This window comes from Solanum pennellii, chromosome 1, assembly GCF_001406875.1.
Source record: "Solanum pennellii chromosome 1, SPENNV200".
Lineage (NCBI taxonomy): Eukaryota > Viridiplantae > Streptophyta > Magnoliopsida > Solanales > Solanaceae > Solanum > Solanum pennellii.
The window spans coordinates 96,986,298-97,011,603 of NC_028637.1; the positions used below are offsets into that span (position 1 = coordinate 96,986,298).

At 28.5% G+C, this 25,306-nt stretch overlaps 3 protein-coding genes across 6 annotated transcripts in view; 2 read left to right on the forward strand and 1 right to left on the reverse strand.

Annotated features, from left to right (window-relative positions):
* Positions 1-958, reverse strand: part of LOC107007927 (exosome complex component RRP41 homolog) — a 6,327-nt gene extending 5,369 nt beyond the window's left edge. Inside the window, exons 1-3 of the mRNA XM_015206782.2 lie at positions 804-958; positions 662-708; positions 409-469 (exon numbers count right to left, since the gene is read on the reverse strand). Of these exons, the coding sequence (XP_015062268.1) occupies positions 409-469; positions 662-708; positions 804-857 (162 nt within the window). The 5' untranslated portion in view covers positions 858-958. The remainder of the gene's footprint in view (positions 1-408; positions 470-661; positions 709-803) is intronic.
* Positions 959-5,115: 4,157 nt separating this feature from the next.
* LOC107026735 (ubiquitin-conjugating enzyme E2 28) lies at positions 5,116-9,852 on the forward strand. 4 transcript variants are annotated; one of them, XM_015227849.2, is made up of 5 exons: positions 5,116-5,237; positions 5,331-5,458; positions 7,681-7,808; positions 8,777-8,881; positions 9,503-9,852. In XM_015227849.2, the coding sequence occupies exons 2-5, from the start codon at positions 5,389-5,391 to the stop codon at positions 9,644-9,646; spliced, it is 447 nt and encodes a 148-aa protein (XP_015083335.1). In that variant the 5' UTR covers positions 5,116-5,237; positions 5,331-5,388; the 3' UTR covers positions 9,647-9,852. The 4 variants fall into 4 exon arrangements, with proteins under 4 accessions (XP_015083335.1, XP_015083478.1, XP_015083406.1 ...); XM_015227992.2 differs by having other exon boundaries at positions 5,131-5,237; positions 5,362-5,458; XM_015227920.2 differs by having other exon boundaries at positions 5,131-5,229.
* A 4,271-nt stretch (positions 9,853-14,123) lies between these two features.
* LOC107029000 (pathogenesis-related genes transcriptional activator PTI6) lies at positions 14,124-15,365 on the forward strand. The gene has a single exon (XM_015230278.2). It carries the CDS (start codon positions 14,254-14,256, stop codon positions 15,145-15,147), a length of 894 nt encoding a protein of 297 aa, XP_015085764.1. The 5' UTR covers positions 14,124-14,253; the 3' UTR covers positions 15,148-15,365.
* The last annotated feature ends 9,941 nt before the right edge of the window (positions 15,366-25,306 follow it).

Below are 25,306 nucleotides of genomic sequence, written 5' to 3' on the forward strand. Positions count from 1 at the left end.
GGGGGGGGGGGGATGAGGCTGGCTTGTTATCGGGAGAACGCTTCTCCACGCCAGACCCACATTGCCTTGCCATATTCATGCCTATCAATGAAGAACCAATTGATCAGGTTTCTCAGAGAACTTAGTGCAAAAAACTAAACTATCGAATATGCCGTGCTTCCACCACCCCACACTTCAAAAGTTAGCAGGCAACCCATAAAAAATTCTTGTTTTACCAAGCCACATTCCCTCCATCATGGAACACAATATCACACAAGCTGCTATTTCTACACAAACAACTTCCCTCCTTTTATTTTCAGTTCAAAAAACATTACTTCACCTAGACAATAATACCAACAAATAACAAATAATGTGATTCATAATCCAAAAAGATTCAAAATCAACAGACTGAGTATTACGTGAATTTACCTCCCTAGGACCATAAACTGCTGCAATGACTTTGGTATTCCCCATTTCAAACGAGGCAGAACTGCAAATAATCAGAGTAAACAAACTCAGTTGCAGGTACAATAAAATAGCAGCCTATCAAAAACATAACCTAACTACAGAACTAACCCATATTTTGCACCAGACCAATTAATTAAACTCAAAAAGATAAATGTCACAAATTGACGTATAGAATAACTTAATAATGCAATTAGAAAGAAGTCTTAGTAGTTACCCATCTGCTCTCGATACAACCCCTATTTCAGCACGAAGTTGTCTCATCTGAAAGTAAACACGGGCACAGACGAATCAAAGTAATAAGAGAATGAAGATAACGATGAAAAAGGTAGAAATTTAGTGATGAGAGAGAAAGAAACCTCCATTGGACGGCGACCATCTAAACGGAGACCTTCGGGATTAACGTACTCCATTTTTGTTCGGCCGGAGAAGGAAGCTGGAATAGTTGGAGTGTGCCAATTTCCTGAGGTTTTAGAGCAAATCAGGGTTTTGGCATTTGGTATTTTGGGATTTTATTTTTATATTTATATCTTCCCAGAAAAAAAAAATTATAAAAGTTTGTCTCCAGTTTTGCATATTTTGAAGAGCAACTTTCACACACGGCAAACACTAAATTTATATTTGTATGTTATACTAAAGTTACATAATTATACTGCATAGCAAATAGAAATATGTATAATTCACTATACATATACAAATAATCAATTGTATAATTTGTTATACATATATAAAAGAAAACAGTTATATACAAATCAATTGTATAATTTGTGTATGTATAAAACAAGAAAGAGAGAAAGATAAAAGAAAATTAGGCAAGGAAATTTTTATATTGTATAATTATAAGTGTATAGCACGAAGATATATATATTTGCAAGTGTATATACAATTTTCTCTCACTTTATACAAACAGAAACGCAATTTATACATTTCGTTTCTGTTTTTACAAGCGATAGAGGCGAGGGTGGCGAGTGAGATCTAGGAGAGTGCCGAGCGAGGTCTGGGAGAGGGGAGAGAGGGAAACGAAAATGTATGTATATATACAATTTTTTTCTCGCTTTATACAAACGAAAACACAATTTATACACTCGTGTTTGTATAAAAGTGAGAGGGAGCGAGCGAGAGAACGACAGTGGCGAGAGAGAGAGGTGACTGAAAAACAATTTGCTACAGGGTACAATTAAATTAAAGTGTGGTTATAGCGTTTAATTTGATTTATTAATTTGCCATTATATACAATTTTCCCTATTTTTTTAATACTATTAGCAATTTTTTCTAACCAGAATGAGATTTTTTCTGTGTAATTTTACTTTTTTAAAATATTTGAGATAAGTATCAAAAAACACACCTAAACTATACATTTTTTTTAGTTTCATACCTTAACTATTGAAAGTTTTGAGTTTCATACCTAAACTATCACTTTTTAGTTTGAGAAACACACCTCTCTTTTATACCACTCTCATCGTAATATGTGTAATACACACACTCTCGTTTATTTTAAAGAATTTTCACATCACACTCCACATGGACAAAACATTCAACCTTGACAAAAAATAAATAAATTATAAGTATTAGTTAAATTAAAAATTTAAAACTATTATAAAAAATAATATTTTCTTTATAAAATAAAATATAAAATATTTTTCTTACCCCACGCAATTTTTTAAAGTTTTTTATTTTGTTTGAATTTCTTTTATAAAAGTATTTCATTTTTTACTTCATTTCCTCCCCCTCCTCAAATACTAATTTAGATATTATTTTATTTTCTTAAAAGTATAATTCTATCCATCCCACTTAATCCTCCGCTTTCAATTTTTTTCTAGTGTTTAGATATGTATATCGAAAATATTTTTACTTGCCGCCACAAGACTTTTTATATTTTTTTAGTTGTTTATGTTATATTCGGTACACTAGTAGATTTTTTTAAAAAAAAATTTATATGTACGTGCATATCTAACACAAAATAAGAAAAACGTAAAAAAAATAAAAATTAGGAGCGAAAACTAAAATATGAAATTTTTAAAAATATTTTATAAATGATTCTTTTTTTTTAAAAAAAAGGATGGGGTTGTCGCGGGGGAGGGAGGGTAGATGGAGGAGATAGTGAAGTGAGATAAGAAAAATAATTTAATTTTTTATTTGGATAGTAATCTTTATTTTTTAACTAATATTAATTTTTTATTATTTAATTTTTATCTAGATAAAATATTTTATCTATGTGGAATGCCATGTGTCAAAGTTTTTTCATATAAAAGAGAGAATGCATTACACACACCACTGAGGTGTTTTTCTCAAACTAAAAACCGATAGTTTAGGTATGAAACTCACGCTTTCAATAATTTAGGTATGAAACTCAAAAAAGGTGAATAGTTTAGGTGTGTTTTTAACAGTTGTCTTAAAATATTTTTACCCTTTTAGCTTTAATACTTTTTACTATAATATAGAAAAAAGATCAATTTATTTTAAAATAAAAAAAATATTATAATTTTTTAAATTTTCTGACCATTTACCACTTTTCATTTTTAAAGAAGATAAATATATGTGTAGCTAAAATATGGGAAAACTTTTTTAGGGGTAGGCGTAAATATAAAAAAATTAAACTCAATCAACATTCATTTGTTTTTTGGTTCTATGTTTGTAGTACTTTGGTGTTTTTTTAGGTGTATTTTGTTTCTTTTTGTTTTTGTGAACATTCAACAATTCAGCTACCTTTTAGTTGTTTGATTGAGTTTTACTTTTATATTCCAACATCCTCTTGAAAAATAAAAGAGAGAAATGTGTAAATCTAGTCCACACCATGATTATTACTCCCTCTGTTTCAAAATAAACAACATACTTTCTTTTTTAGTCTATTTCAAAAGGAACGATCTTTTTTTTTATAACATTTTAAAATTAGCTTTTCACGCGGTATTTTTAAGGCCACATAATAAAAGGACAATTTTGTACATTTAACCTAACTTTAATCACACGATACGAAAGTCTTTTTTATACTATTAAACTCCGTGTCAAATCAAACTAGGTCATTCTTTGTGAAACGGAGGGAGCAATTTTTTTAAAAAAAATTAAGAAAGCAATGATTCAAATTTTAAAGGTCAAAATTGTCAAAAAAGTTCAACTATTGGGAATGACAAGATCAATTCGAGATGTATCCAAAAACAAAGTAGTCAAACCATTAATTAGTAAAAGAGAAAGACATTAACATGACTTTATATAAGATTAAAATCAAACAAACTTGTGTATAATTCATTTGTGAAGTATTATTTTCATTATTGATATTCTTCATAACTATCAAAAAAATGAATTTAAATTTAATTTAATCAAATCAAATTTGAAAAAAAAAATTGAACAAGTAAAGTAATTTTGATGCACACTATTAAAAAAAGGAAAACATAAAAATCAAATCAAAAGTTTGACAAAATCAAACGAACCTCCACCCCTACTATTTGCTGAATTTGAATTTTTTAAAAGTTTAAAATATGCCATTCAAGCCCTACGAAATTTTCACGGAGTTACTAGTTCAACTTACAAAAATTTATTAAAATTTGTTATATTGAAGCAAAAAGAATATTTTTCTAAAGAAAATAATCTGATGATTAATAATGTTAATGAAAAATTATGAGATCTTATATTTAATTTTTAAGGATGCAAAAAATACGAGATAATTTTTTCATATTGGTAATTTGTCCAAATTAAGTAAAAGTAATTATTTTCTTATGACACAATACGAACAAAAGATTAAATCTTAAATTTTAGGAAAACTCTGATATAGAAATATTTTATAGCTCATAATGTATATTAACTCAAACATCTATATATCAAATTCATAATTTATCTTATCATAGTTATGAAGAGATCGCAAAAATAATTAGAGATATATTATGTGTTACTTCTCATTTAGTTAATAATTCAACAAAAAAAGTTATGCAGAAATATTAACTATCTTTTATCCTTAATCAAAGATAGTGAATTTCAAATCCTTCATAATATTGATGTTCATAGAGTTAGTTATCTTTTTGGAGATTTTTGTGGTCAAAAGTTGAGGAAAGCAGTGGGTGAACAACCTCATGGAGACCAAAACTCAAAAGATTAACTCAATTTTATTATTATATAATATATACACCTCAATTATTTATTGACGGTTTTTTTTTTTTTTAACTCATTCCACCCACCTTACCAATTTAAGTACACACGTCTAACACATCTCGAAACATAAGTCTACACTGACGACTCATAATGTTAATTATGACATTTCCAAGTCTTATTAGTTATGAAAGTTTGTTAAATTTTCATTACCATCCTCTTCCCAAAAATGTATTCACATAGTTATAATTATATACGTAATTTTTTCTTTTTTAAAATATTTATTGTGTTTATTAAAAATATTCGTCTCAAACTATTTAGGGTCTTTAGAAGTTTAAGAACGAATCGTCTTCTTTCTATTTCATTCTCAATAGTAATTATTTTTAAATACTATGAACATCTCAATTATAATACGTAAATAAATGTTGTCTCGAAATAAAAGGTAAATTAGTCAAACACTAATTCTAATTACTCATTTCACCCATTTTATCAATCCACTATTAACTATACACACTAATTAATAGTAGATAATAAATAAAATGATAATTTTACATATTTTAAATATAATAAATTGGAAAAAAGATTTGCATATTTGAAATGATTGGACCGCGGAGGTGGAGTAGTAATATATAAATATATATCGGGGAAAAAGGGGTGTTGTTGGCGTTAAGAGGCAGCAACAAACAAACAAAGAAGAGAATCAATTCTGTAAGCAGGTTCTTCACGCCTCCTGTTTCTGCATATATTCTTCGTTAACCTTCTCGTGAATTCTTGCATCTCATCTGCGTTTTCCTTTTTGTTTACATCAGATTTGACCTCGATCTTCTTCACTTTTGGTAGTGTTTCTTTCGGTTATTTTTCGCTGTGATGGCTTCGAAACGGATATTGAAGGAACTCAAGGATCTTCAGAAGGATCCTCCCACCTCTTGCAGCGCCGGTATCCTTCTTTTTTTTTTCCTTTTTCTCAATACATGTTTTTGCGTAATGTTTTGAATTTTCTGCTGATGTATCTTTTTTTTTTGTGTAAGTATCTAATTGTTTCTTACTTGCTATTCAAATCAGGTTAAACTTTTAATTAGTTTCAGAAATTGATTTATTTGTTCAGGCTCAACATTGATGAGATGGTTTGCATTTTTTATACCTTGTTTTGATGCTTGATTGTCGGTAAACTTAACGTCCTGGATCAATTGTTGAATGCTGATATAGAAAGTAAATTGAATTGGTGTTAACATATATGTGTTCAAATCGAATGCTATACTCTCTTTGTCTAGGAGAGAAATAGAAGACAAATGTAACTTTAAGAATATCTCCTCTTGTCTCTGATCAATCTTTTCTGTCAATCAAATAATTTGGATACTCTGAAAATAATGTGATGTAGGTGAACTGAGAAGTTTTTGTTAAGTTTAATTGTTTATTATTCATTCATTACACAATCAATCTCTCAATCACATGCTACCTGGTCATTATCATTTTTATGAGTTTTGATTGTTTGATCACACGCTATATTATGTATCTACTTTTGTTACTTTAGCCCCTGGTTAGTAGTTCTATTTTAGGCTGTTCTATCCTGCCTTCCATTTTCTCTATAGTCTATTCTTAATATATACTATATTAGCCCCAACAATTCTCTGTCAATTTTCTTTAATTAGAGTTGTTAGTGAACAATATGTTGACGAACAGAACTTGACTAGGCTCATCAAACTCAAACAGGTCCTATTTATTTGTTAACTGAACAAATTTTGAGCTCGTTTTGTTGCTTGATGTCAAACGGAACCTGGGAAAGATCTGTTTGACTCGCGGTGTGTGCATGGACAGTACTTGCTACCCTCTTTTTCATTCATAAATGTATAAAAGTCATTTGCTCTTCTGTTAGACTTTCGAAGTTACCCAATAACCGGAAACTGATTAGTTTAATTAGCATGTTGATTGTTGTTTGTATCTAAAAGAATGGATTAAAACGGAGCTTAAGTGAGCTTCACGTCAGCTATCTCTACCAATGAATTGGACAAGCTTGAACTCAAAATTTACTTGAATGGGACATGAGCTTGATCTAAATTCATAAAATGTTGCCCACCTTGCGTTTGCTTCTTTCGTTTACTGCTCTGCCTTTAATTGACCTACGGGAATACCAAGTATTTTAGAGTAATTTTTGGTCCCATATGAGGAAGGTATTACACAGCTAAGCTGGGCCAACTAAAGGTGGTAAAAACTGGGAATGATTGAGTATGCCTTCTCCCATGATAATTTCTATGTAGGAGTCAAACTTTGTGTCGTTCTCGGGAAAAAGAAGTTCCACTCAATTTTTTAATAGGTTAGTTCTTGGAGAGGCAATGCCTGATTCCCTTGACAAAGCCTTCTCGTGTGAGGTCAGCTGTAGTTTTTTTATCATCATGTAGTGCTGTGTTCTCATCCTTTTGTGTGCTTTCTGGATTATGAAGAGCAGTCCTCGGGCAATATAGTTTAGTCATTGCTATTAAGAGAAATTGGTGAATTTAAGCATCTCTATTTGTTCCATCCTTCAGCATAGTTCTGGATTTCTAATGAAGACCGGAACACTTTTCTGTAGTGATTCCTTTTTATCCGTAAGGTAGGTGATCACATTCACTTACTGTTTAATTTTAAAATATTTGGAAAAAGTGACTTTTGATTGAAATGAAGAAAAAGGTTTATAGTTTGACATAGTGGATTCTCTTGACATAACCGACACAACAATGTATAATTTCTTGAAGCAAGTAGGAAGTGTTGCTTTACTGTATATCGTTCATTCATCATGCATTCTGTTCAGGCATTCCACTTTGTGTTTGTTCTTCTCATGTGTTGATGGAGAACTATATCATTCATATTTGAGCCTTGCAATAAAAAGTAATCCCTGCCTAGATGTCTTCCACTGAGAATAATAATTGTCATCCCAGTGCATTATGTGTATCATAATTTATAGTCCTTGAAATGCTATTCCTGTTTCCATACGAATCTTTACCTTTTTCTGTCCTTTGGAGATATTCTACTAGAGTACCTTGTAAGCCTTGTAGGTCCTTTTGTAATTTGTTAATTCTTCAACAAGGTGTGTAAATATTCTTGCATCTTTGTAAGAGATGTATATGCTGTCTGATCGATCATTGACTGTTATTGTCTTCCTTGCCTTTGTACCATGTGTAACAGGCCCTGTTGGAGAGGACATGTTTCACTGGCAGGCCACAATTATGGGTCCCCCAGACAGTCCTTATACTGGTGGTGTATTTTTAGTTACTATCCATTTTCCTCCTGACTATCCATTCAAGCCTCCTAAGGTATGAAATGGTTCAAATTAATATGAGTTAATGACCTCTGCCTTGGTAATTATTTCTGCTGTTTGCCAGTGCCCTATTTATTTTTCAGGTTTATCTACTTGGTGCATAGTTATGTTGGATTCTGAAAGTGTTCTAATATAACTCATAATGATAACGTAGGTATAGATTTTCTGGTAATGTTCTCCTGGTCATGGAGCATAGCTAATAGGACATTGCACCCAACAGAATATGTAGATCTGGACTGTGAACTTGTGATACGTCAGTGGTGGATCCATTGCTGGTTTTCTTCTAGTAGGTTTTGCTGATTTCACCTGTTGGATAGCTGAGATGTCAATTTTCCCAAGTTACATGAACTAGCTCAGGTTGAGAAAATAGTGAATAGATTTTTAGGTTGGGGAGAGGGTTGATTCATCAATTTGTTTATTTTGCATGTGCTTGTTATTTTTTCACAATTGCCTGATAGGTGACCAAAGAGGAATAGTGGGAGCACTGTCATGGAATTTACGCTTATCGGTGACTGACTTACTAATTAAGAGTTGAGAGTATGTGCAGGGGAACATCTTATGAGTGTAGTATTTTTCATCACCTTATTAAAAAAACAAACAAACATGGAACACACTAGAATCTTCCTGCTGCCTGTAAAGTCAGCAGAACAGAGTACTCAGTACGGCATTTATAAAATGAACAAATTTCTTCTTGGTGAAGGGTTGAGAATGTGCAATAGCTTCTCTCTGGAAAGACATCATGGTTAATATCAACATAGTTCTTCCACTCTCTCTCTCTCTGTACACTTTCATAGCATTTATCAAATAAAATACGTATATGTCCAACTATTTGAAAATTCAACACGTCAGCTATGACAGTTATCTGGCAATATTTGGTGGAAGAACTTTGATGTGTGCCTAGTTATACATGTGTTATTCTCCTGTCAACATTATTGTGTTACAGTTAAGGATGTATCTTTGCAGGTTGCTTTTAGGACAAAAGTTTTCCATCCAAATATTAACAGTAATGGCAGTATATGTCTCGACATATTGAAGGAGCAGTGGAGCCCTGCCTTAACTATCTCTAAGGTTCGTTCTTTACTTTCAAGCTATCTTTATCTTCTGAGAAGTAATACAAGCTTAAGTACCAGAGACATTCTTTTAGAACCTTAGAAGTCATGGTTGGTAAGTGCCCTTGCAAATAGATTTTGAAGCCATCAGCCAATTTATATAATCTGAAGGATATTAGCCGAAAGAAGTATTTAATCTGAAGGATAGCTGGATAGGAAATAAAATTTCACATGTTTTTTCTTATGACGAGGGGAACCATAGCCTCTACCCTTTGGGTGCGCGCAGGGTAAAAACCCCGCTCCTATGCAATAGCTTGCAAACCACATGTTAAAAAAAAAGCAAATAATTTAATTGGACATTACAGATAATTAGAGACTTCTCCTTTGGGTACTTTGTGATTTCTAATACTAGCTGTTGAAGTACTGGTGAACATAGTTCAGTTCTATGTAAGATGTCCATTACCATTCAGCAGCGTTGTTGAATGTAATTATGTATAAGTTCTGTGATGGTATCATGATTGGTTTTCATTGATTGATGTATTCTCTTTGTACAGCTCTTTAGACCAATGAGTACTGGTTAAGTTTTAGTGTGCATATAAATAAATTTATTAAGGGGGAAAGGTTTTTGTATTTTCTTCAGGTTTTGCTTTCAATTTGCTCACTTTTGACGGACCCAAACCCTGATGATCCCCTGGTCCCGGAGATTGCTCACATGTACAAGACAGACAGGGCCAAATACGAATCAACTGCCCGGGTTTGGACCCAGAAATATGCAATGGGTTAAGACATTATATTACATGTGAGGGTCTTAATCCTTGTAAAATGAATTCATCTGTCTGTTGTCTTTACTTTCCCAATCAACAAGTGTAGAATAGCATTAAGGATTGACCTCTCCAAGAAAATGGAGATGCTTTGAATGTGCTTGTATGAATACGAACACTTGAAGAAATCTTGAATGTGTTATTTATCTGGATTAAGTTGCAGCTTTGATTTCTATGGTTTATATAGAACTTTTAACATTTTTCATATTTAATTTCCAATCGTGTATAGTTTTCGTTCTTCTTTTGTGCTAACATTGTTTTTAATAGGTTGTCTTGGGTCCTCCTATTACTGTTACTTGTAATTTCTGGTGGTGCATGCATTTGTTTATGCCTTTATGGTCGTCTGTATTTGTCTATTTGATCGATGAATCATTGTCCTAGAAAGCAACAAATTGAATTGAGGTCTGACAATTATGAAAAGTGATGTTTGTTCCCTTAAGAGATGAACAGATTTATTTTTAACCTAAGGTGTCATTTACCAAACTCAATCATTGAAGCCAATTAGACGTATTTTGAACCGACTTTTTCCTAATTTGAGTCTTGTCTTTGTCGCTGAGTGTATATACATGAATATGAAATGGTGAAACAACCCCAAGGGGCAAAACCTGGGCCCTATACTCAAAATATCATGACTAGTCGCATTACAAACTTAAATTTACATTGTCGGTGGTATATGTAACTTAATCAGAAGCGTATTCCGATACAAATGGAAAGGCTTATCTTTGAACAATCAAAACTATTAGCCAAACGAACACAACTTTCAATTTGATATCTAAATGAGTGAATAGCATCACTTTCAACCTTGTTAAAATGACTATATAAATGGAAATAAGTATATTAGGCAAATAAAAAAATGCTATTTGCTGGCTTTTGTTATGTAGTCTATAATAGGTAGACTTGTTACAGCTGTACGAAATTTCTTTCAAATAGGGACTCTTGCTTAATTATGTAAAAATTTAAGTAACCAAAAAAGGAATAATTCCTGAATTTACTAGCTGAAATAAATTTTAGATATTCGTATAGTGATAAAAAGTGATATTTTTTATTGACAGACTAAAACGAAAAGTGTATCATATTAATTTTTTAAATTTTAAATTGATGTTAAAAAATTAATATAATATTAAACAAACTAGTTTTATAAAAACATAATTTCATTATATACTAAAAGTCAAAAACTATTATACAACTTTATAATTATTGAGGATTCAATTAAATATTTAACCAAGAACACAATTATTATTGTGTGTTAACTTACTTATTAACATTAGAGTTTGAATCCACCTGTATAAACGCTTACATATAATTTTAAAACCTTCTAATTTTGATACCTTGGAGTGCAAGGAATAGCAATTACGAAATATATCTTTTTAATAATGAAACAAATAAAAGATGTTGTGTTACAACCAATTTCATATGGTAACCGAATCAATATATTTTATTTTTGATATTTTCCAACCAAATACGCAACACATAGTAAACTAAGAAAATAAAAACAAATATGAAAATTTTTATTTAAGAAGAATAATGAAAGAAGTTGAAGATTAGATTATTTTTGTGCATATAATTAATAGATGAATATAAAATGCTCAATTAGGTATAGTAGTTTAGGATTCAAACACGTGATATAACAATTTATTGAGAAGGGCTTAAAGTAATTCTTTAACCGTTACAAAATATCTAGTAACATATTCTTTATCTAATTGTTTTGCTAAAAATAACAATTTGACTATATTTTTTTGGCTCACTTGTCTCCTTTGAGTAATGATCAATTCTGAATTTCGAAATTCACAATAACATTATATAATTGGTTAATTATTAAACTTTCTCATTTAAATAAATTACTCATCTGATTTTTCGACTTACCATGCTCTTGTAAACCTTTTGTCTAATTTTTAATCTTTCAATTTTGTTTTTCGTCAGAAAAAATCATCTATTGAGATTGAATTTTTACAAAATCGTGAACAAAACAACCTCTCTTTAAAAGAAAAAAAAAAGATTAATAATCAACCTCTCAAGGTCCGAAAAAATATTTCTAAAGAACATTTCTTTTTTACATAATTAGCCTCATACATAGAGGTTTTTAGAGATAAAAAATGAAAAATAACAAACTAATCTTTGAAGCTCGATTTAATAAAAAATATATTTGTTTTTTAAATAAAATCGACCTATGTAGAAAATCAAGAAAAAGCAATCCAGTCTCGAAAGATTAAATGTTTATTTATTTATTTTTATTATTTAAAAAACAAACTTGTAACATATTTTTGCCAAATATGTAGTCAAAAAGGTTTTTCTAGCGAAATAAATGAATGAATAGTGTATTTAAATACGATAATTAAGACACTTTTGACCTTTTCTACCAGTTTTATTTGATCTCCACAGTCTACACTACTATTTTCATGGAATTTGAATATTAGGTACTTGGTTGACAAGAAAAAAAAGTACTCGACTTGTTTAGATTATTAGCATAATAAGGGATTTACTTAATCAACTATATACTTATTATTAATCAGTAAAAGTTACGTGAGATTTCTGAGGAATTTAATTAATTAATTATCGGCTAAATGTATTTGGCTGACATTTGGCCGATGATTATTAGCCCGGTGACACATCAGCGTATCCTTTAACAACATCACAAAAATTATCGTGAATTAATTTAACTAATTTTTGAATTTTTAAATTATGAGATTAATTTCATATTTTAAAATTTAAAAATTATATGTAAATTATTATAAATCATAATTTTCATATTTATATAATAATAAAGTAGTACATCTTATAATTGCATCAAAATGTATGCTTCTTTCATCGAACTATAATTGTTTACTATACTATTTTGGATGTTTAATAGTATTTATATTAGTCAACTTTTTGAAATTAATAAATACACTTAGTTTCTAATTTATCCTTACCATTAGTTATATTTATTTTCTTATAATATTTTTTTAGACATTGTACTTATATTCATAAAGTTAAATATAGTAAAATTATTCGTGTATTTGTAAGTTTTTAAAAAGTGTGCAACTAAATAATGGACAAATAATGTTAGAGAGTGTATATTTTAAGAAGTGTGCAACTAAATGGGAGGGGTGTATTATGCTTAGTTCGCCATTGGAGTGTTTCTAAGCCTAGAAATAGTTTGGAGACGAAAATAATAATAATCTGCGTCAAATTCAATGGTGTTTTTAATACTTCTCTCTTGAATAAAGAACATACTACACCCGTTCTTTTTTACTTGTCTAATTTTAACTTTTTACTTGTTCGTTTTTACTTGTCACTTTTGATAGATCAAGCAAAGACGATGTTTTTTTATCTATTTTATTTTCAATCTCTTTCGAAAGTTAATTTTTTTTTAAGATAAAATTTTTTAATGAGTAAATTAATACTGATAGATAAAATATTAAACGTACTATATTAATTATTATTTTTCGATAAAAGTGTCAACTTAAAGATGAAAGAATTGAAGTGTTATATGTTTACAATAATTAATCATATGAAACCACATCAAAAAATGAGTCTAAGACGAATCATAGAGTAGGGCCTTTAAGAAAAATAAAGTAAGAACCTTTATACATTCTTTGTGTCACAAAAGATAATATTATTATTTACAGTCCAACAAAAATAATATAAATTAAAGAAATAGTTAGTACATTTATTTTTCAGTTTTATTTTTGTATCTTACTTTTCTTTAAAGGAAATAAATAAAATACATTTTTGAAAACTACACAAAGATACTAATGTAATTTATTCTTTTGAGTTCTCAAACGAAACAATATGTAAAAGTTTTTTTTTTTTTTACAAAATACAGAAAAAGTATTACTCTTATTATTATTTTTTATTTAGAAGAAATAATTATTGATGATACGTAGGGACAAAAGAGCAAAAACTTGGTGAACAAGGAGCGTAGGTGATAGCCTCATTTACCTGGCCCACATTCCCATGCGGCGACTCGTTTTAACCGCCTCTCTTTTTTTAAGCTGAATACAATTTTAATTTCGTTAATTACATTAATTTTTTTTTTAAAAAAATAATTTTATATTTATTCTTTTAATTGTATTATTTATATATTTCACTGTAATAGACCTATTCATTTGTATTTTATTGGCAAGAAAAAAATTTCAAAGTAAATATTCGCTAATAACAGTATGTTTTTACTTTTATCTCGTTATAAAATAATATAAAATAAAGTTTAAATATAAAAAAGTTTAATATTACCTCTGAGATACAGATAAGATCTAAAGTAAGACGAATATATTATCATCCAGTTAAAAAAAAAAACTACATTCCTATGTTTTATCTCAGACTAAAGTAAATTACATTATTAAATTAGAAAATTAAATATATATATAAAAAAAGATGAGAAAAAATAGAGTAATTTAAGTTTGACTAATGACTCAAAAGTGAAATCTTCTTCCCATATAATCTCTTTCATTCTGTTCCATATATTTCCCTCTTCTCTCTCTCACTCTCTCATTGACTAGTCGTTAAACTCATCAAGGCTTGTTCTTCCTTTTATTTCTCTTTAATTTCTCATATAAACTCACTGTATTTCACTATCTTCCATGTTCAAAAAATGGAATCACAAAAAATCAAAAAGAAATTAGTCCACAAAACTATCACTACTAAGTATGATCATCACAACAAGTGGACTCCTAAAGTTGTTCGGATTTGTTACACTGATTGTGATGCTACTGATTCTTCAAGCGACGACGATGACGACGAGAGGAATCGAGTGAAAAAATACGTTACAGAGATTAAATTTGAGAAGAAAATGGCTGCTGCAGATGTGAGGAAATCGTTGAATTCGAATAAGAAGAAGAAAGTGATCGATTCGAAGAGAGATGAGAATGTTAAAAAGTTTCGCGGTGTTAGACAGAGGCCATGGGGGAAATGGTCTGCGGAGATTCGAGATCCGGTGAAAAAGACGAGGGTTTGGTTAGGTACTTTTGATACCGCTGAAGAAGCGGCTATGAAATATAATATAGCCGCTATTCAATTGCGCGGAGCTGATGCGATCATTAATTTTATTGAGACACCTTTGCCGAAGGAAAAGGAAAATATAATAATCACTTCAGTATCGGATTATGATTCCACAGGGGAATGTGAAAACCTCTGTTCTCCCACCTCAGTTTTGAGGCAGAACAATAATAATAATAATAATGATAAAGATAATGAAGATGCGATTGGGATTGATACTAAAATTATGAATGATGAGAGCAAAAAAATGGAAATCGATGAAAATGGATTTATGTTTGATGATAATTTGCCATTAATGGATCAGAGTTTCCTTAAGGATTTCTTCGATTTTCGATCCCCTTCTCCATTGATGGATGATGTATTATTACCAGGTTTTAGCGATGGAATGGGACTATTACCGGAAGTGTTGAGTATTCATGGAAATAAAATGTTGGATGAAGATTTGGAGACTTGTAAGTGGGCAAATGATTTCTTCCAAGATGTTTGTTGATGATGGCTATGGAGAATTAATCAAAGTAAATATATTTTTTATATCAAAGTTTTTAGTAGAAATTCTTGGTGCATAACTATGATTTTTTTTCTTTTTTATGTTCCCTAGTAATTTAATGTTTAGTCTTCGTCAATCGTGTCGAAAATAGTAAGTACTGTGTGGTTAAGTTATTTAAGTATCTAATGGTATTTTTATATGTTATATTTATTATTTATAAATCATTGTTTGTTTGCTTTTTTTTTTTTAATGTGAATATTGACATATGTTATACTTAATGTCAAACTGGGAAGATTGTTGATATAGTAAAGTTAATTTTTGAATTAAAATTCCTTAAATTAAATATATTAAACGCTAAGTGATGAATTGGGTGAACCAAAATCTAATTATTTATAATGTTGAGATCTTTGGACTCCATTGTTGTTAATGAATAATAAAAGACTAGTAATAGTATAAAGTCTATTGTAATTGTACCTTTGTTTTTTTTGTCATGGGCGTGTGGGGTTATATAAGACAACTTTCTAACAATCATATTCTAAAATAAACATCTCAAGATGGTATTGACAGATAAAAATTCAATTTTAATAAGAGAATAGAAAACATATAAATTTCTAACTTCGCCGCTAAATAGAACAGTTTATCTAGTGAGGATAAACTTAATATTTTAAAGTTGAAATAATGAAGAGTAAGAGTGTACTTAAATTCTTTTTGTATATATTGCTAATGAACTTTTTTTTTTCTTTTCTTTTTCTGATTGCCAATAAAAAAGTTGTAAATGTGCCACTTGTGGTTGAGCCAGTGTTTGGCTTTTTCACTGTAGCACTGTGAACAAATGGTCTCTTGTGCAGCCTTTGTCATCTGTATTTGCAGTTTTTTCATGCATTTTTAGGACTTTCTAATTTTGACTTTGACGCCCAATTGCTTCTCTCTTCCTTTTTTGTTTTTTTCTTTTTCCTTTTATTTGTTTAATTATTCACAAAATTACACATGTCCAAGTTTAAACTAAAAAAAATATATATGACAAAAACGGATTATTTTAGTAAAAAAAGTAGTACTCCACCGTATGCGTACTTCCTTTTGTATTCAAATAACTAAGATTCAAAATTAAGAATACTAATATATCTAAAAGAGTAATCAAAATTAATTTAAGGTATTATAATTTTTTTAACTAGAGATAAAAGATGAGTTTGTTATACGCTATAAAAGTGATAAAATATGATTGGAAGTTATATTTAGCTAAGATTATTTTTGAAAATTCAACTTTATTCTTCACGTTTAGAGATTTATTTGATTCTTGTCGCTTGGTCATTACTCTTTAAAAATTAGGCCAACAAAGTAATTATATACAACAATTGTATTATAAGTGAAATATGAAGAGAATTAGACGTTGATACACAGACTTTAATTTATTTTTATGAATTAAAAAAATTATTTTTAATAAAAAATAACGATACAAAACTAACATGAATTAAACAACTTTTATGAAGTAATTCGTTAAATTTGTAAACATACATAAGAAGGGATACAAAATGCAGATAGTAACTAATTGAAGATTAAAATTTAAATGTATTGAACTAAAAGTTACAAGGACCAATCTAATAATTTTCTAATATTTGAGGGACTAAAATACTAATTTCCCGAAAAACAAAGATTGAGTTTGAATATATGAGGAAAAGGACGTGTATAAGGTTATTATTGGTCCCACAAATATCCATTTTCTGGGGCGAATAAATTTAATTTCCGTTTTGTTCATGTTATTTGATTTTTAAAAAATAAAAATAATTTAAATTAAATTAATAAAATTATCTTTAATAATTATAACGGATAAAAACCAAAAACAAAGTATTGGAAATGATACAAAACTATCTTACATCCATCTATTGGCTTCAAAATGCCTTTATTATCCACCTATTTACTCAAAAAATACCCGTGTCATCCACCTTTGAGTTCAAAATTAATCACTTATTTAATGATTTTAAATTTAAATTGTTTCAATATTTTTTAAAAATATTTGGCGCTAAGTTATTCATTATAATTTAATTTATTAATATAATTATAAACCAACCCACTACCCACTAATATTAATTAATCCCTACCCAATTAATAAACCAATTCTAATATCAAAATCACCATAAACACTACTAAAACACGACGAAATTACATATTCATCAAAATGACATTCAAAATTATTCGAGTCCGAATCGAAGGCTCAATTAAATTTAGATTGAGTCATTTATTTAGGAGGACACTTTCAATAGGATTCTCTTTCAAGCTTGAATTCGAAATTCATGATTAATGGTTAAAGAAGTAAACATTTCGAATTAATTCATGTATTTTTTTTAATATAACTTCATAAATATTTATGATTTGGTTTAAATATTAAAACTTCAATATATATTTTTAAAAAGACGTTATTTATTAATTAACATCACATAATTGAGACGGAGGAATAATTAAGATGAACATAGTGAGACTTTTAAGTTTATCGATAATTTTATTTAGATACTTGATATATAATATGTTTTGATTGAGGATTTGAACGTTTGATAATGTACTTCTATAGACATTTTTTCCTCAATATTTTAGAAACATTCATTGACACTAACTTTCATGTTGTTACATTAGTAATGAGACAGGTTTATTAATTAGGTGGGTTTAATTAGTAATGGACGGGTAGTTAATTGATTTATAATTATATTAATAAGTTAAATTATAACAAATAATTGAGCATCACATATTTAAAAAAAAATATTTAAATATTTTAAATTTAAAATTGCTAAATAAGTGTTCAAGTTTGAATCCAAAAGGACTACAAGAATATTTTGAAACAAATATGTTGGTTAAAAATAACATTTTAAAGTCAATAGGTAGATGAAAGATAATTTTGTATCATTTCTAACATTTTAAGGATATTTTAAATCGTTTTCCTTAATTATAAATATATATTTTTAAGCATGTAAAGCAGACAATTGACAATTAATACAAAATGAAGAAAATATTATACTGCTATGAAAATGATATTGTCTAAATATTTATTAATCCGTATAAGCCATCGAATGGGAAACTGCAATAACTTTGCCGTGCGTTTTGCTTTTATTTCTAGTAGGTCACACACTCCTAAATTATCAAAATTGATTTATTTTATCAGGTCGATTCAATAATATTAGGGGTTCAAAGCGAAATTTAAGAAAGGAGTCTCAATATTTTTTATTATTATATGTATTTTTATTTAGAATCTACTTTTTTACCTATTTAAGATGCGAAGTTATTAGGTATTATTTTATAATCAATTTATTTTAATAATTCATTTTTAAATGGTGATAAAGCTAATTCATTCAATCTTTCTTGAAATATTATTGATCTTAAAGAATATTTAATCAATTTTAATTTTTTAAAACTTCTTTTGGTTGAGGTAGCACTTACAAGAACTGTTATCATTATTCTATGATTGAAAAAGAATGATTTTTTTAATTTGATTGAGTATTTTCGTTAGATCATAATCTTCTACTTATATTATTGCCCTTAACACTTTTAATTCAAATAAATAAATCTAAATCATCAAATATCAGAATAACTATTACATGTTAAAGAAAGTTCAAGGTTAAGACAATATTTTTGAAATTCTCATCATCTCAATATTTTACAACTAAATAAGAAATCAAAAATATTTTTCATATGCTTCAATTGGTTCGAATCTATTTTGAAGTGAAAAAATAGTTTGATCTACCCTACATATATAAAGCAATAAACACTAAAAGATTCTTCAAGGGACTTTGTAATTTTGCTATTCATATTTTCATCAAATTATTTTTTACGAAATTCAGGTTTATTTTTATCTGATATGCAATTTGCTTTGCAGAAATCATAACACTCATAATACATATAATTTTTTTTTAAAAATAACATATATAAATAATTATTTTTTAAAAACGGACCTCCAAAATATATGAGGCCTCAAGTAATGACTTTAGTGGCCTAGGGGTTAGAACAACCTGTATTTTATGATAATCCTTATTTATTCAGTATAATTTCATTTAGTATCATTTTTTATTTTGAAATTAAAAATTATTTTTAAAAAAATTGTGGAAACATGGCTCAACGATCACTTATTATTGAATTTAAGTTGTATACCGTTCTAGCTTAATTTTTTTTATATTATTTGTGCAAATTAACAGATTATACATAGGAACCTTTCAAGTAGGGAGCAATTACTGCACAAATTACGTACCTCCTCCTATAATGGCCTCACTTTATTATACTTATTTATTTTAAATGCTATAGTAATGCCTTTTTCCAGTAATGAGAACGCGTGCATAAAAATAATTCCAAATTAAAAAGTATACAATTAGTAGTATCAATGTATAATATAGTCTTGGGTTAGTCCTAATGGTCTTCTTAAATAGATTATTATAATTGGAGTTAATGAACGCTCTTCCTGTCATGTAAACATAATTTACAATCACTATATATTACTTCAAACACTAAAGTTTTAAACTGATTTTAATATTCAAAAGTAATTATATTTTGACTTCATGCTAATTAAGGAAAATGCAAGAAAATTATCTTTCTGCTAATTAAGGTAAAAAGACAAATAAAGCTGTCTCTCTTTATCTATTTAACAGCTCTTGCACATTATGAGCTGTTTAAAAATAAATATCAATTTAAAACATAAGCAAGACTTTATAACGGGTTGATTTGTTAAAACAGACACTTATAGTGATCAAGTAAAATGAGACAGACGAATCGTATTAATTATTTTGTTGAGTGTGCATGTGTAGGGGGCTGTCTGGTCATAAAAATTAGAGTAAATAATGTATGGTTTGAAATATTTGTCGGTCTCTGAATTGTGATTCTTGTAGGTTGCTATATGTATATACTGTCACAACTGCTATAGCTGTTGTTATTCATACTTCCAATTAAAACTAATGTTAAAAAGCATTAAAGTTGAATGACAACAGCTGTAGTAAAAAAATAGAACTCATCTTTAATTTTACAGTGGTCCAAAAGCTAATTATACTCATCAAGAAGCAACCTAGTGGTTGATCAATTTAATGTCATACCAAAATATTTAGATTTTGCTGCTGTAAACAACTTAGCTAGTGCAGCATGCTACATATAGTATATTGGACCCCTCATCATACATAAGGTCTCCCCGATTACGAATTAGTAAAAAATTTGCGTTATAAAATATGACTTTTTTTATTCAGTCAGCTTACTGGAAATATACATGATGAAAAATGAATTCTCACTAAAATAGTAGAGAACTTTCTAAATTTTCTCGCCCATTCAGTCAAAATATATGTGAACACAAGTCACTTTTAATGACGAATTTATTCGGAAAATAATAATTTTTTTGTAGTGTCACACTCACATTTAGTTTTGAGAATTTAATTGTGTAATTTCTTTTTATATTAATAGGAAACTTGTAACTTTTGTCTCTATTCAATCAATCGATCTCAATATTAATTTTATGAATGGAAAGGATAATGAAAGATAAACTTTATTTCATTTATTTGAAATCTAAAACAAATGGTAAGTAGTGTGCTATATATAACAAATTAAAGTTAATTGTATTGAGGAGTAAATTTGTCGGCACTGAACATATATATACACAAAATTTATTCACTATAATTGTTGATTTTCCACATCATTTTTGACGTTTTTTTGATCTGCCTATATCATATATTCAAACATTAAATTTATTTTACAATTTAATACGTATCCAATTGTCTATTTATATCAAAATCACATGTTCAAATGACTATTTATATTGAAATTACATTCTTAACATTAATTTTATTTTACGATTTCATATCAAATGTCTAAATGCTACCTATATAATTTATGATAGGTGGGTAAAGGAATAGCCCCCATTTTGGAGACAAGTGTAACATAATTATGCGTATTCACAGTAATGAATATTTTGAGGCACATATATCTTCCGGACGATATAGTTTGGACACTGACAGCCCCATATAGGTCATGCCTAACATATTTTTTTTTCAAATATATAAAATATCTCTAAATTTGTTTAAACTTTTTTCGTCAAGCAGCTCAACTATATTATTTTCTGATTCAACCGTTTTTTAAACACCATTAATTTATGTGAAAATAACTTTTGTTAGGGGTATTGATAGTGAAATTGTTTGAGCATAATTGTGTTTTACTTCAAGTCATTTGAACACATTAGAAGATAAATGAGATTAACATACAATTTGTCTTCATTTCTTCAATAAAAATCATTACAATACTATAATTGAAGACATTTACAATAGAAAAGCTGATTAAAATCAATTATCAATATTTAAAAGGAACAAATTATGGGAGATTCAATAGAAAAATGACGTAGTTAGAGTACCTGAACGGAAAAATCAACAAATTTAGGAATTTGTTTATGAGTTCGACCTATTTTTTTTATATTATATTGTGATTTGTGAGTAGAGAGGATAAAATTAGCTAGTAAAAATTATGAATTTGTCAATTCCTCTCAACTTTATATTATTGATCCACTTATTTATTAAATTAATTCAAGATCATTCTTATTAAAATATGGATTGGTTTTTAATCTAAATTAATTTATGAGAAAATTCTATAAAAAGTCTTCAAAAATACATTTTATTTATTTACTGTTATATATAATTATAACAAATAAATAAATTTATTAGGAATTCCATGGTGTAAGTACAAATTTGGCTTTTACTCAGAATTTTGTTTTAAAACAAAATGGAGCCATTTATTTGCCAATAACAAAGGTAGAAATTTTTATCAATTATATTCAAAATTTATTATTTAATATTTAAATTAATATAATTTTTTATATATCTAATATAATTTTTTGATAAATGATATCGGAGGGGCCACTTGGGTGATATAATTTTGCATGGGAAGGTGAATTAATGGATGTGGGGGCAATCAACAGCTAAGCCGTTGGTGCAAATAAAACTTGTCTGTCAAGGAATATAACACCACATGAAAAAGGGAAAAAATAAAATAAAAGAAAGGTAAACAAAATGATTTAAGTTAAAAACAGCAGATGCAGACCACTCAAGCAACAAAGTACCCTACCTTGCATTAATTCCAAACGGTCACAAAATTCCTTAAACAAAACAAGAAAATAATGAAACAAAGAAGCAAAAGCAAAGAGATATTCATACTATAAATAAAATGATTGATAGCACATTTTATGTTTTTTTCTTTTGGTTAATGTATATTAATTATAAACATCCTAACAAAAAATATGGTGCGGTATATCCATCAAATAAATTGCATTATCAAAAAATAGTATATGTAAATTATAGTTATAATATATAAATATAATTTTTGTGTTAGTTATATATGAAAGTTGCTCATGGTTAAATGCTATAGTTATTGCTTACTAAAATTTTAATACGCAACTATAGTTTTGTACAATCTTACTATTAGCATAATTTGTATTATTTTTTTGGTTTTAATAAATTCAGAATTATATAATTCGATTTTTGATTTTATAAGTCCAAAATTTTGTAGATGTTCGATCTAACTATTTGTATACGATTTATGAAAACTTCAAATAAATTACCTTGTTTGTATATTGACAAACGAAATATACAAACGAAATTCTGAAAATTTTATAGTATATATATAAAATTTGTACATACTTACCCTATTTATATAATTGCAAGCGAAATATATAAACGAGCAAAAATATACATCAATAACCTCTATAGTAAACAAAATTATAATTGATCATCTAAACTATAGCTATGAAGCATTGTTATGTCTATTATGTTTGCTATTTTCTCAACTTACTCATACTCAACATTTATACAAATTTAATATTTTTAATAAAATATTTTAGTTAATAAATATATTGTGCTTTTATCACTCGAGTTTCCTTTTACTTAGAATAATATATATTTATAAGATAGGAAATTTCGTATATAGCCACAAAAATAAAAATTTAAATTTTGAAATCAATTTATATTGAGGAATCTAAGGAGAAAAATAAGGAAAGGAGGACTCATTTGTATATATGGAAAGAGATATTTATACGCTTATACAAATCGAAAAGGCAAGCAATGAAATTATAACTAAAATTTGGTAATCCTTATGTCCTCTCAATTACTACCCAAAAGTGTACCTGTAGAATTTTAATCCACGATATCAACAAATTTAAGATGTAGTGCCAAGCTAATATTACGATCGGCGTACTCTACAATTGCACCTTCATATTCAATAATCCTGCTCAACATCATGTAGGTGGACTTTCACCTTGTAGAAACATCCAAGCAGAAAGACTTTGTAGCAAGATTTTCATCTTTCACAATATTCTTGAAACTTTTTCCACCTAGCAGGAAATTGTCTGATGTATCTCACTGTTTGTGCTTGCCTAACTCGTTCAATAGACATATTTGCTTCTTTTGTACCATGTTGAACAATAAGATTTAAAATATGAGCCATACACCTTATATGAAGGTGACTATCACCCATTAGGTTGGTCCTCCATTTAGTTAATTGCTTAGACAACTCAGTTATTGCCACACTATTTTAACCAACATTATCAATTGTAACAGTGAAAATTTGATGCAATCCTCACTCACGTAAGCACTTACTAATAGACTTTCCAAAATCTTCACCTCTATGACTAGTGATTTGGACAAACGTTGATATTCTTTTATGCAAAGTTCAATTTTTATCAATCCAATGAGCAGTAATGACCATATAATTGATTCTTTGTACGAAAGTCCAATTATCAGTGGTTAAAGACACCCTTTGTTGTGTTTCCTTAAAAACAACCATCAACTTACATTTTCTTCATCAAAAAGATCAAAACAATCACGAGTCATAGTGGTACTGAAAGGAATATGGAAACAAGGTTGTGCTACTTTCATAAATTGTTTAAAACCTTCTTTTTCAACAAATCTGAAAGGAAGCTCATCAATAATTACCATACAACACAAGGCCTTTCTACACTCTTCCTGGTCAAATTTCCATGGAACAACAACTACATCACCATTGTTACCCCTATCATTGGTTGAAATACTAATCTCAATTGTTTAATATCAATATTATAAGACGTCTTTGTGCATTTGGTTATATGAATAAGAATTGATGTCGTACTATGTTCTTTTGTGTCAGCAAAATACTTTTTCTTACAATAGTTACAAACAACCTTTTCACTTCCATCAGAATCAGTTTTAGGAGTAAAATGATCCCATGCACGAGATCTTTTTTTCCTTCCTTTCTTTACTTTAGACTTAACAGTTTGACTTTGATTCAATGCATTTGATTTAGAAAACCCACTTTCACCAATAACCTTATCAATTATGATTGTTTCAGTCATGATACTTTCACCAAAAACTGCGAAAAGATATAAAATAATCATTTATTGAACTACTTTTTATAAGAGGTCGATGAAGTAATGAATTGTTGAAGCCTTGAAGTAACTAAACAAAGACTAAGTAGTTTTATTAAAGAAAGAACTACAAAGTACAAACAATAGGCTAAGTAGTATCAGTTTTTACACACATGACAATAGGCACATCACACAAAGTAGCAACTAAAAGACAACAAAGTACAAACAAATGAGCCAAAGTGCCAAGCTATGGATTTCTACAATATTGAACAACTTTCAAAAATTCTTAAGACCACACTAGAAGTTTCGATCAAACTATATTAGCAATCATCAAAATTTTCCAACGAATGTAGCACTAAATATACAAATATCATAAAATTTCTCTAAAATATTTAAGCCTCAAAAGATATTATCTCTATAGCTAATGAATATAAAAGAAGTTGAAGTGCATGAATTCACTTACTATGCACCTGAGTACTAAACAAAGGATACTAATATTGACAACATCTTAAGTAAATCTATGGTGACTATAATACAAACAGGTGGTTCAGAAACCAAGAGATCCTATATGAGCTTCTAATTTTTCTGTTTGATTTAAGCATATGGTATTGTTTTTTTGTATTTTTAAAACATTAAAGTTTTAAACTATTATACACATACTTTGGACCAGTAAGCAATAGTTGATCTTAAAGAAAGAACTATAAAGTATAAAAACTTACTTGTGAGGCGTGAGTAGTGAGCGACTGAGAATCTAAGATCGGAGAGCCGACTGTCGAGTAGTTTTGTGCAGACTACAAAAGTCGTAAGAACTGAGAGGAGTAAGAATTA

What these genes read in the sequence shown, in the direction of transcription:
- LOC107029000 (XM_015230278.2), top strand. Translation starts at nt 14,254, where the DNA reads ATGGAATCACAAAAAATCAAAAAGAAATTAGTCCACAAAACTATCACT.
- LOC107026735 (XM_015227849.2), top strand. Translation starts at nt 5,389, where the DNA reads ATGGCTTCGAAACGGATATTGAAGGAACTCAAGGATCTTCAGAAGGAT. An exon ending in TCCCACCTCTTGCAGCGCCG is followed by an intron (nt 5,459 to 7,680) that starts GTATCCTTCTTT and finishes CATGTGTAACAG; the next exon opens with GCCCTGTTGGAGAGGACATG. An exon ending in ATCCATTCAAGCCTCCTAAG is followed by an intron (nt 7,809 to 8,776) that starts GTATGAAATGGT and finishes GTATCTTTGCAG; the next exon opens with GTTGCTTTTAGGACAAAAGT.